At 36.3% G+C, this 12,922-nt stretch overlaps 1 protein-coding gene across 2 annotated transcripts in view; it reads left to right on the top strand.

Moving 5' to 3' along the window:
• The window catches only part of diaph1 (diaphanous related formin 1), a 100,271-nt gene that overhangs the window by 17,333 nt on the left and 70,016 nt on the right, over nt 1-12,922 (top strand). The window contains exons 2-12 of one of the 2 annotated variants that reach the window (XM_015037027.1): nt 2,787-2,813; nt 4,346-4,507; nt 5,020-5,121; nt 6,245-6,378; nt 7,007-7,090; nt 7,179-7,251; nt 7,854-7,993; nt 8,218-8,323; nt 8,522-8,632; nt 8,838-8,956; nt 10,137-10,253. In XM_015037027.1, coding sequence (XP_014892513.1) covers nt 2,787-2,813; nt 4,346-4,507; nt 5,020-5,121; nt 6,245-6,378; nt 7,007-7,090; nt 7,179-7,251; nt 7,854-7,993; nt 8,218-8,323; nt 8,522-8,632; nt 8,838-8,956; nt 10,137-10,253 — 1,175 coding nt within the window. The remainder of the gene's footprint in view (nt 1-2,786; nt 2,814-4,345; nt 4,508-5,019; nt 5,122-6,244; nt 6,379-7,006; nt 7,091-7,178; nt 7,252-7,853; nt 7,994-8,217; nt 8,324-8,521; nt 8,633-8,837; nt 8,957-10,136; nt 10,254-12,922) is intronic. The other variant, XM_015037028.1, reaches the window with a different exon arrangement.

Genomic DNA, 12,922 nt, shown 5'->3' with positions numbered 1-12,922 from the left:
TCTAAGAAGGGAGTGATAAAACTACAGAGAGGAAGCAGCAATGCTGCTTTCACTAACTGAAAGCAGTTAGTGATGGTGGCATTATTCCACACTATATGCAGGAAATGATATGTGAAATATAACGGGGCCAATAACTTTAAGTTGCATTTGTTTTCAATGTTTGTAATTGTACAGTGTGTCCACTTTGTTTCTAATGTAATGTTTGTGTGAGACTAGGAAGCTATTTCAGACTCTGAAGTCATCTCTATAGAGAAAAGTTTATAGCTCATTATTCTTAGGTTGCTGGTTTTACATGGAGCTCATGCAAAACCAGCTGTCTTTGTTTTGCGTGTTTTAACTTTGCTTACGAGTTGAAATTACTCCTTCAGAACAATCATGGTAGTATATCTCTTGGTCTGTTTTATGCAAGCAGAATATATTTGGCATATATAGTGCAGGTGAGCAGTTATCCTGCGAGTGAATCTCACTTTTGCACTTGTACAACATCAATAGGGCATGTGAAATATTGTTTTAATGCCTTATTTGGTCAGTAAACAATAGTTTTTGGGAGCCAAGTTAAAAAATTTACAAATTAGATATATTATCAGGGTTTTTTTTTTCTTTTCTTTCTTTTTTTGTTTTTGAAATTAAGCATTTAATTATAAATATTAAGCAATTCATAGCTGTTCTAAGGCTTCTTTTCTAGTAAGCTCATTTCTGCATAAATTAAGTTGTGGTTTAAAAAGCAGAACTTCATAGTTTATTTTTCTAAGTAGTTTTGAGTCTTGCTCTTAGCCTGAACACGCTCTGTCCAAGATAAGAACAGAGTGCGTTCAGAAAGTGCATTTCCGTTGTGTGGGCACAATGCTACCACAGCTCTGGTTTTCACCTGTATGGGATTTTTCTCACATTCTGCACACGTTTATGATGTGGGTTTATCTAATGACAGCTGCTGGAGGAGAAACATCTTTCTTTTGAGGCCTTTACCTATAAACAGAATGTTCCCACTTTCTCTTTTCGATTTCCTGCTTATGTAGGACTTGCATTAATCTCCTTGGAACTTACAAGTACTTGGTACTAAATGTGAAGATGACTAATACTTAATGTTAACTAGCCTGAATCCAAAATTTGAAGTTGTTAAACCCCCATGCAGACCTAAAACACGTCTTCACATGAATAATATAATCTGTGTTGAGATTTTTATATTTAATATGGTCTTATCCTCAGACTTCCTCATGTGTAAATAGGTTGAGTTTATATTGTGGTTTTATACCAGAGCCTCAGTAAACACTCAAACAAGCACCGTACGGTGTTAAACAGATTGGTAGGGAAATAGCCAGTCAGCGCCTTGCCCTGTGGCACATCAACAAGTGGCAAGCGAGGAAGCTGAAATCGAAACCAAAATCAGCTCTTCGAAATCGGCTCTTCCTGCTGAGCCACAGTTAGACAGGTGCATGCTCACACTAACACACGCACACACACACACACACACACACACACACACACACACACACACACACACACACACACACACTTGTCTGCAGAATTTAACACTATTGTTACATTCTGCATACTTTTATTATTGATTAACTTGACCATTTTTCCATTCTTTTATATAAATACACTTCATGTTTGTGTGAAATTTTTATAAATGTTAAGGGCAATGGATCCGTCTGCTCTCTCTTCACCACTCCCTCAGCTTTAAAGGGTGGGCATGTTATAGTTTGCTGAGGTTTCTTTTAATATAAAATGGAATAAGTTGTGCAAGTTGCTGAAATTATGTGCAATACCTGCCGTCTGGCTGAAATTATTCTGTGTGGATCCAAGCACCACTTTCATTTGAGAAGAAATGTATTGAATTATGGAGTTTTAGTGCTTTTTTTTTTTTTACTTATCAGTTATTCAACTTTTTATTTTCTTGAATACAAATAAAAAAGCCTGCAGAAACACTTATAGCAGGATTTTTTTTGGTTCCAACTTTCATAAAACCTCACGTCTTACATGACTGATGTCAGACAATGAAACAAAATTAAGCTAAAAAATTTAAAAACCTTGAAATATTTGAACCTTCCAAAGGAAAAGTAATATCTTGCTGTTAGGTTCTCATTGGTTGTAAGAATATTAAATAATACTTTCTCCTAGTCGATTATTTCAGTCTGACATATTTGTTGGAGCATTTTCTAATCTGCCTTGATATTTAAAGTATTTGCAGTACCTTCAAAACCCAAAAGTTGGAAATTGCCTACGTTTTATTTATTTATTTTTCAAATATGCCTCACTTTTCAAAATTTATTTTTCATTCTTTGTGTGTTCTTCACATTTTCCTTTGTGGTGCTATAATTCCTTTTATAATTTAATAGGAGAAGGTTAAATGGATGTGTGTAATTCATTCTTTCATTGCTTTGATCTTCCATCAGAAACATTATTTGGTACATACTGACATCTAGTGGCTGACATGTGCCATCTTGTTTTTGAAATTATATTAGTCAAATTTTTCCTTCTTTGCCTTTTGTTAATCAAGACTGTATTTGGTACCTTAACATAGAATGTGTTTGCCCTAATATAGAACATAATTATCCTCAGTTAATAACTGGATAAAGTTTCCTTAGCAATTTCTTAGATTTCTCCCTGAATTGCTAATGAACTCTACATAATTTCCCGGAGCTGTTGCCTGCCATAATTTCTGTCTAATTGATTCTTTATTTTTTTTCCCTCTCCTCCTCCTTGTCGCCTCTTTTCTGTCATCTTGGCTGATATTTCCCTCTCTTTCCATTTCCCCCCTTTGTAATCTTTTATACAATCTGCAGAATCTCAAACGGCTGATTCCCGATGAGGTAGGTCTGCTACTGTGTTACAATCACCTGTGCTCCACTCACCAACTGCTGTCTGTCAGAAACCCACTTAAATGTAATCGGCAATGAATGTGTGTTTTGTCTTGCATTGAACATGAGCTTAATGTGCATAATTTAGAGAAATTAATTGAAAGCGTAAATGCTTGGCACAAAGATTAGTGAATTATTTTATCACATCTTTGTGCTAAGGCCTTGTGCATTACTGAGTTCATGTTCTTTTGTGTGTTTTCAGTTATTTTAATACACAGTGTATGTCTTGGCAATATTCACAATGTTAACACAAAGACGTAAACTCTAAGGCAGGGGTCACCAACTCCAGTCCTCAAGGGCTACCATCCTGCAACTTGTAGATTCACCTCTGCTCCAAAATGTCTGAATTCCCTCACCAGCATTCATTCCTCTCTGCAATAGGCTGGAAACGAGCAGTTTATTTGATCCAGGTGTGTTTGAGCAGAGACGCATCTAAAAGTTACAGTCCCTTGAGGACTGGAGTTGGTGACCCCTGCCCTAAGGGTTAGACATCTCCCCTGTGTTTTACTTTGTGTGGACATTGTTTTGTGCCATGTCTGTCACAAAACAATGACTCCATTTTGCTAAAAGTGTTCCTTTTGAATATTTTAGCCCTTTTCAGACTTTAAATTTGGAGTGTTTCTAGTTTTAATCCTTCTCAGTGACATCTAGACAAGTTTAATTCATGCTTAAAAAATAAATTGGCGCAGTTAGATGTATGCAGCACCTAAAGGTTAGAACTACTGCCACCATCTTTTGGAAAGAAGGTGCCATTGGCTCAGGAGGTACAGATTCGACTTGGCGTTGCCTATTCTAATCCCCACTCTGTCTGTGCCAGTCGTCTTCATTGGCAAGAGACTTCAGCCACTTTGCCTGCTGGTGTTTGTCAGAAGATGACATCTGAATGGCAGTCTCGGTTCTGTCAGTCTGCCTCAGGGCTGCTGTGGCTGCAGTGCAGTTTACCACCATTACTGCGTTATGAGTGGGGGACTGATTGTAGGATAATGTGCTTTGGAGCCCTGGGCTTATAAAAAGCAGACCAATGTCTGAAATGTGCTGCAATGTATTCATCTAGGAAATTGACATAAATGAGTGTTCCTAATACACAAACAATTCATAAAATGTCCCTCTTCAGGTTAGATGTAGTTCAATGAACAGGTGTGTGTGAGATTGGAAGATTGAGATGTGATATAGGTCACATTTGCGGATGAAGACGCACCTTTTTATTTTGGTGATTTCTACATTCCTTTCAAACATCTAGCTTGCATAGTGTATCTAACCATAAATAATGTTGTTAATTTAGCTGCTTTCAAATTTCCTGCAAAGAGTTTAAAGTCTGAAAATAGCTAATGTAATATCTGCAAACTAAAACAACTTAATGGCATTGAAAACCTGATGACATTGTCAATGTTTTTTAAAGGAGAGTGGGGCTTGCATGTTTTGCTGTGCCCTCTCTTTGATGTGTCCGTTTCCTCTAACCCGTCTTATCTTGTTCACCCTCCCAGTTGGAGCGTCTCACCAGTATGAGAACAAAAAAGGACAAGGAAAAGCCTCTGCCTCCAAATCAGCGGCACTCTTCAGCTGCCACCTATGAGCTCTCACCTCAAAGCGCTATGCTCCATGAACAATCTGATGAAGATATCCTGGCGCTCTTCGAAAAGATGCTGGTGAGGGGGGAAAAAAAAAAAAGAGGTTTCTGTGGAAAATTTACCCACTAAGAAGTCAAATAAAATTCATTATCTTGAATGTGCAGCTCGGTAAACTAGTAATCTGCAGAACTACTGAATCCCTCACTGTTTAAAGAGCCTTCATGTGGGATTACCTTAATACCTTCAAAACAATTTCGACAACAGTTTTACACAGTTGAGTTTTTTTCTGAAAACAGATGTAAAGTCATTATGCGCTCCTATTTTCATATAATCAAAGCCTACAACAGACTTCAGCACAAACATGCATGTTTTCATGTTTAATAAAGACAAACTGTGATGTCAAAAGCTAGGACCTTAAAATACAGTAAGCTATACAAAAGGGTAACAATACACCTATTTTGTGTATGTTTTTTCTTTCAATCTTTTTTTTTTCTTTGAGGATAAATAAATTAAATTCTCAAAGTGGTTTGCCCTTCACATCATTTATTTTTTTTTTCTCCATTCCTTTGCTCTTCCTATTTCTCCTAAAGGTGGACATGAACCTGAATGAGGAAAAGCAGCGACCACTGAGGGAAAAACACATATCGATTAAACGAGAGATGGTCTCCCAATACCTCCACACCTCTAAAGCTGTAAGTACCCACATTGAATGCCTAGTGGACGATGCCAAAATCACTGTGCAGATAAAACATTGAAACGCATGAATAGAAACTATTGAGCTAGAAATTTATTTATGTTTCAAAAGGTGCGGTGAAGACGGCAGCATAATCTTGAATAAGCATTTATGCTGTTTCCACATATCATCTCCAAAGTCGGGTTGCTCCGTGTCAGCTGTTTGGGATTCCCCTTGTAATTTCCCCTCAGAAAGCATGGAGGAGAATCCGCGCTTTCTGATTGGCTACCTGTCACATTCAGGTCAAGCTCCCACTCGGGAAAACCCCTGATTTAGATCAGAACGGCCACAACGATCTACTGTAACCCACCACATACTGCAGGTTGATCGGTTACGAAGTCACCAGCGACAATCTTATATCGCCGTATTATATAAGGGGATTGTCGTAAGGGGAAAATAGGGGTAAAAAAATTGTGTAGTGTGAACTAAGGTAGTCGGATGTGCCCATCTTCTCTATTTAAATCTAGTGATTACTGAAGGGCAATACAGTATACAGACTTCATAATCTGCACTCTTTTGGTTGAATGCAGTATTTATTTCCACTTCGGCTTTATGTTGTTTAGCTTTTATTCAAGTACATTTTTTGTTAATGGAGACTGAGAATCCATTTTATTTTTGTTTTTGGTTGTTTATCAGTTCCAGTGTTATGTGTTCTTTTCAAAAAAGTGTATCTATCTATGGCAGGACATTGCATGCATTATTACATCATTTCCATTAAATCAGTGTCAAAAGGTCTTGAAACAATATTATCGTTTATCGCAATCATTTTTTAGACAGTCGCTCAGCAAAATTTGTTATCGTGACAGGCCTACTTGGAATGCTTTTCAAAGCTGAGATGTTTTTGTTTATACAAAATCAAAGGAAAACTGTTGACGCTTCTGGGATTTCATTGTGATTAAATCACTCTATATAAATACATTTGGACTTAGATCCTGGTGGGGAAAATTCAGATGTCAAAGCAGCACAAACTAGCAAAGTGCAGAGAAAAGAGTAAAATAGCATAAATAAGAATAGGATTAACTCTAACTAATACGTTTTAAATTACAAATACTTTAAAATGTATTATTTGATGTGTTTTTCAGGGACAAGACCAAAGGGAGAGGTCCAAGTCAGCAGTAATGTACATCCAGGAGATAAAGATGGAGTACAGAGATCCACAGCAGCTGCTTACCTGCCTGGAGTCCTTGAGAGTCTCACTCAATAACAACCCTGTCAGGTAAAGAATACAAAATGAAAGGAATTTGGCCCTTTTTCCCTTCAAACCAGAGGCTTCATTAAATTAAATTTCAAATAAGTTAACCTATACTACATGTGTTGGGAATCTCATCTTTATCTTATGTGATAAAATAATCTGAAGTGGTGAACATTTTATGGTGTCAAACACTCTTTGAATGCAGTGATGGCCTGAAGTCCTTTGTAGGTTTTCTTGGACACCTTTTTGTCTTTTCTGGTCATGTCCTTTTTGTTTTGCTGCAGCTGACGCTAGTTTGAGGGGTTTTATGTTCTGTTCGTTTTCCCCACTGGAAAAAATGAGGCTCAGTCAGGCTGAGATTAGACTGTTGACTTATCTATGCAACTTCTTTTGTTTTGTTTTGGTGAGATTGTTATGATTGTCCTGTGTTGTAAGTCAAAGATCTACTGCTTTCTGGTACCTTTGACTCAATCTAGCTCATTAGTCTTGATTGTGTGTTAAATGTTTTTTTTTTTTTTTTTTTTTGGATAAGGTTTTTATTTGTAGATCGAGTTTCAGAAATGACTTCAGATATATCTGAAAACTTCAAATGGTATATACTGAAAAAGAAAATAAAAACAATTCTATCTTTTATTCATCTTTTCACGTTAAGTTGGGTGCAGAATTTTGGAGATGAAGGCCTCATGCTGCTTTTGTCGCTACTGAAACGACTTCAAGACGAGAAGGACGAAAACTCGTAAGTCACAGAAATCAGTTGAGCAAAGTGTGCTTTTTATGGAATCGACTGGATTTTGTAATACATTTCTGTCTATATTCTGTTTTAGCCAAGCTAGACATATGGGATACAAATGTCAACATGAGATCATTCGCTGTCTGAAGGCCTTCATGAATAACATGGTAAGAAAACTGAAATTCATTAGTAGATTAGAGGGTTTTTTTCTCTTTAAACCAGAGGATATTTGCTTTATTTGACATGAGTACTTGTTTTTCTTTTCCGTTTATTTTTTAAATGTATGTAGTATACGATTCATACCACTAGAGGGCAACGTGACCACTATTTCAGGTGTCACTGATTATTGTTTTGATTTTCAAAGTAAATCTTAATTCTAATGACCTGAATCTGAATAGAAGCAGAACATTTAAGATTGTTGTAAAATAAACGTATGCACTCTAAATATATTGAAGTATATTTAAGGGCTGGCATTATTGTGCAGCCCTTTTTAAGTTCTACTATATACTCAAGATAAAGTAGTATTTCTAATAATGTTTTAAAATCAGACATGCTCTTTTTAGTGTAGTTAATTTCCTGTATAACTTATATTGCTTAATAAAAATAGCCTTTGATTATTAGAAACTTGGGAGTGTTCCTTTTTTTTTCTTTTTATAAGAATGTTTTTATTCCTCTGTATCAAAGTAAATATTGCTTGATGAGTGTTGTAGGCTGAAAATCCCATAAATCCATTCTGAAATATGTGTTTTGCTCTTTATCTTTCTATTAGTATGGTATAAAATCCATGTTGGGGACGGAGGATGGGATTCGTCTCCTGGTGAGAGCCTTGAACTACAAGGTGCCCAACATGATGGTGGATGCTGCCAAGCTACTTTCTGCCATCTGTATTTTGGATCATCCTGACAACCTGTGAGGATAAATAAATTAAGTGCTAACATGTTGTGACTCAGTCGAGCTTAGTGAAGTGATAGTTATCATTTTAGGCCTGATTTAAATGTTCCTTCTACTATAATTTGTAGACTACTGTGACAGTCATTAAATCATGCAACGACACGTTTTGTTTTTTGGGGGGGGGATTTATGTGTGTATTATTAGTTATTGGATAATGAAAATAAATCTTTCTCTTTTCCAAGTCATGACCGTGTTTTAGAGGCCATTACAGAGGAAGCTGAAAAACAGGATGCTGAGAGATTTCAGCCTCTTATAGATGGGATGCAGAGTAACCAAATTGCTCTTAAGGTATGCAGTCTGTTTTACGTCTGGACCAGACCAGACCAAGAACTAAGAAAGATATTTATTTAATCTGTTATACTTCTGTTTGATTAAAGGTGGCATTGTTCATTAACAGTACTTGATATAGTCTGTCATGTAAAAGGCAAATGTTTTTACATTAAACAGTTTTCTTAATGTAAAGCTAACTTGAAGTGTCTTTTGCAGAGTGGATGTATGCAGCTGATCAACGCCCTAATCAGCCGGGCAGAGGAACTGGACTTTAGAATCCATATTCGTTCTGAACTCTTAAGACTGGGACTTAGACAACACCTGAGTGTAAGTCATTAGGAAATCTATCGGAGTGCATTATATATACCTGCTCATATTGATGCTTTTGCTGTAGAGTCACTGATGGATTCTTCTGGTTAAAGCAAAAATCTCAGCTGTCTAAGCTGAAAGATGTTTCACTGCGACACACCTCCTGCCATTCTCCTCGGAGTGCTTTCATCTCTCTCCTTCCATCCCATCCTGATCACTGCAGGAGATCCGGAGGATAGAAAATGAGGAGCTACAGGTGCAACTCAATGTGTTTGATGAGCAGGCCGAAGATGACTCAGACGACCTTAGAGGACGTCTTGAAGACATCCGCATAGAAATGGAATATCCTTTCAATAGGCCTTTGTTGAACACTCCACTCACATTACTTACTTTACAAGATAAAGAAAATTTGAGTATTTTCCCCCTATATTATTATGATGCATTCTTTGAATTTTTCTGTTCACACAACCCTTAAAATGTGGTTAGCAAAATATATCTGTATTATGAACACTTTTTGAAAGACATGCCCATAGTATGACTGACTGCATATTAGCTTATGCTTTTAAATTTGGATTCTTTGCTATTTTCCTTATTCCATTTCTGGTTGACAACAGTTATAAAGTCAATATTTTTCATACACAACACAGTCCCGTTACTCACTCTGTTGCTTTGTTTTTGTTTATTTCTGGCAAATTCAATTTTGTGAACATAATCATATTAGCTGTGGTAAAGTCACAGTCAGCAAATAACCCAACCACTGGAGTTTTCTTAAAATAGCTCTAAATTATCTCCGTATTAGTCATACAGTCTAGCACCCCACAAGCACAATTATTTTTAAAACGTGCCTAATTTTAAATTCTCTTTCACAGCACTGGGTAAATTAGTGCACTGCCTACAGTGCACAATAACAAATGCACTACACCAAATGGAGTGTTGATGGTTGCTGTTACATAGTGCACAGTTATCTAAAATAGCCCAATAAAGAATACTGAGGTTTGAGAACCTGATTAGTTATTCTGACTGGATGACACTTTTTTTTTTTATCACCATTATGCTTTTTCCCCTGTATTATATAAATGGGACAGTTGTGAGATAAATTATTACAAAGGATTAAACTAAATGTATTTCACTGCTTTTGACTTGCAGTTGCTGGTTTTAAACACCAGGTGTCTCCCAGGTGTTACTGCAATCCTGTCCGCTTTGCACAAAGCAGCTCTGCTGGTCCCTCAACGCATTTCAAATCCATTAGAACAGCTTTTCAAATGACTTTTATAATAATGTATACATTTGCATATATACATACTATTATATAGTTACTTATCTGGTGTAATTTTTTATTTTAGTATTACTGTTTGTCTCTGATCATCCAACCTCGGTATTGTTCAGTTTGCAGCAATTATTTGTTTTTACTGTATAAATCTTTCTATCAGATTGTTTATTAATGATATATTCTCAGTATACATTTGATGTATTTTTTAACATCCTCTGTCTGATGTATTCATTGAGCCTTAACTTGCTTCAATGATGTGAGGGAAGTGTTTGACATCTTATTCAACACAGTGAAGGATTCCAAGGCTGAAAGTCACTTCCTGTCCCTGATGCAACACCTGCTCCTGATCCGTAACGATTATTTGGCCAGGTATTCCACATTAATACACAAAACACACTGATACACATTTATTCTGTCAAAGGTAGCTGCTGCTTCCATATTCACGTGTTGCATTTGACACAATTTTGCATTTATTTACCTTTAATTTATAGTGACTCACTTTGTCATTTATTGTGTCTTTGTATTTGGGACTGAATTGGAACAGTCAACTCTTTCTTTTGCAGACATTTTGTCACTGTAAACTGATGAAAAGAGAAAACCACCTTTATGGAAAACATTGGATTTATTTTCTTATAAATGTCAATGACTTTTTATGTAATAAAAAAGTACCCACTATTACATAATTTTGAAGGTGAGGTAAATAAACAGCTAAAAAAAATTATATTATGAATAAATATTTTACTCCAGGATTGCCTTGTATTTAGCTCTGGATTCCCATCAACTTTTACTGACTTATCCTGTTCCTGTTGAGGAAAAACAAAATGGCACCGTGATGGTTTATTACAGTTTTCCACAGTTCTAATTATCTTAAAGTGGGCTAAAAGGTATTTTATGTTCTCTCATTTTTCACAAAGGTAGGATTTGTGGAGTTCACACTAGTAGTTGTCTTGCAGAGAGTCCTGAGCTCTTCATGTTTGCAGCTCCTCCAGAGTAAATATGTGCCTTTTGGCCATTCCTATGACTGATGCTCTCCTTGCTCGGACCATCAGTCAGGTGGATGGCCAAGAAATCTTTTTGATCATCCAAAAGTCATCTTGCTAGGTGTTTTCAGAGGATTGAGCAGTGCTCTGAGAGATGGTCAAAGCTTTGGATATTGTTCTATCCTGGATTAAGCTTCTTCACACCTTCATCTGTGAAGGTCTGCTGTGTTTCTTAGTCTTTCTGAAGCTATTTGTTCAAACGTCTGAGGCTTTTACAGAACTACTGTATTTGTTCTGAGATTAAATCATCCACAGGTGTACTGACTGAGTGTTCAAGACAATTGGTTGGATTTTAGGGATATGAGCAGGTCCAGAACAGAATAATTATGCACACCACATCTCAGATTATTTGGTCAGTATATTTCCCCCCCTCCCCCCCACACTTCACAAGTATGTACCACTTTATGTTGATTTACTACTCAAAGGGAGTAACTAAGATTTTTCTGTTTTGATCTGACAATCGTTGATTAGAGCTGATCAAGGGAAAATCACCCATTTTTAATCTTTGGCCGATTAACTGCTCTATCTCTATAATTGGAGCAGAAAAGCTCTGTAGAGATAATAAGAATGCACAGTTCAAAAGCTTAAAAGATAATGACGGGTGTACGGTTTTAAAATAAATCAAGCATACCAGAAACTGTAGTCCTTTGCTTTTAACGTGAGCAATTTACAAATAAAAGAAAAAATACAATCATAACACTACACTGAGCACCAATGAAACATGGCAATATTGTTGCCCCTTTATAACAAATACAATCTGCCTTGGACCATAATAATCAGGAGTCTCTAGTAAATCTTTCACATCACTAGTTTGTTTATCGGCAAAAATAAATGTAACAAAAACACCCATTGTTTCATGCCATTAGATAATGAGAACAAAGTAAGAGCAAATGCAGCATTTGAGTTGTGGGTTAATGTTAACATGAAAGTAAAACTTGGAGAACATTATTGCCAATGCATTCAAATCTGATCAACGGTAGCTTTTGCAGCAGATAACAGGCCTGCTAATTGGTATAATTTGATAAAATGTAGAACTTTTGCTAAATGTTTCACAGCCAATGAAATAAAAATAAAACATAATAATAAAAAAATATATTTTTAACCATAGATTATAAGAACCAAAGTGCTTCTTATGGCCCAAGAGCTGCAGGTTGCAGAGACCTGTTGTGGAGAAACAATGGAGCATTGTCAAAGGAAGATGCTGATGTTTGTACTAAACAGTACAAACATCAGCAGGACTTTTAAAGCAACCTGGGTTTCCTTATCTCTCTCAGCACAGGACTGACTGATCATATCTATGCCTTGCAAAAATTATGCTTTATTCATACACAAGGAACCCTGAGGAAGTGCTGCATTCAGGCACTGTACAATATATTGACAGGTTATTCAGAGGGTCAACATCTCTAAATTGAAATCATTTTTTTTCCAGAGAATTTGAGTTTTGGTTTAATTTTAAGCAGTAGACGATCAAAATAAACAAAAATATGCCTCAGTTTACATTTTTTAAAAGTGAATTGGTAAAATACTTTTTTGGTGAAATAATTTAAAACACCTGGAGCCTAGTCTGTGTCAGTGCCTTTAAATCAAATGATTAACTGTTTGATTAGCATATCGGCGCATAAAGCTTAGAAAAATAACTCATCGTTTACATAATGAACAGCATGTTTTTATAGACTAAGTGAGGCTGTGGACAACAGAAATAATCCGATGATGGTGCAGGCATAGCCAAGATAGAAGTCATTTCAAAAATATTTATTCCTCTTATTTTGATTCTCCTCACATCTCCCTTATTTCAGCAGTTTTCTCCATTTGCTGTTTGTTTTCTAGAGGGCCTTATCAAGACAGTGAAATTAATAAATGCAAAGAAGTCCAGTTTCATTTTAATGGAATTGAGCACCATCCACGCTTATCAGAAGAAATATGCTAATGTCTCGCCTGGTGTCCTCCAAAACCCCTTCGAGTGTGATTTAAGGGAAAGAAAGGGGAGAGAATGATTGA

This window comes from Poecilia latipinna, unplaced genomic scaffold, assembly GCF_001443285.1.
Source record: "Poecilia latipinna isolate Pla-1442-1.1 unplaced genomic scaffold, P_latipinna-1.0 Scaffold388, whole genome shotgun sequence".
NCBI classification, from domain to species: domain Eukaryota; kingdom Metazoa; phylum Chordata; class Actinopteri; order Cyprinodontiformes; family Poeciliidae; genus Poecilia; species Poecilia latipinna.
This window is presented reverse-complemented; position numbering and strand designations above follow the sequence as displayed.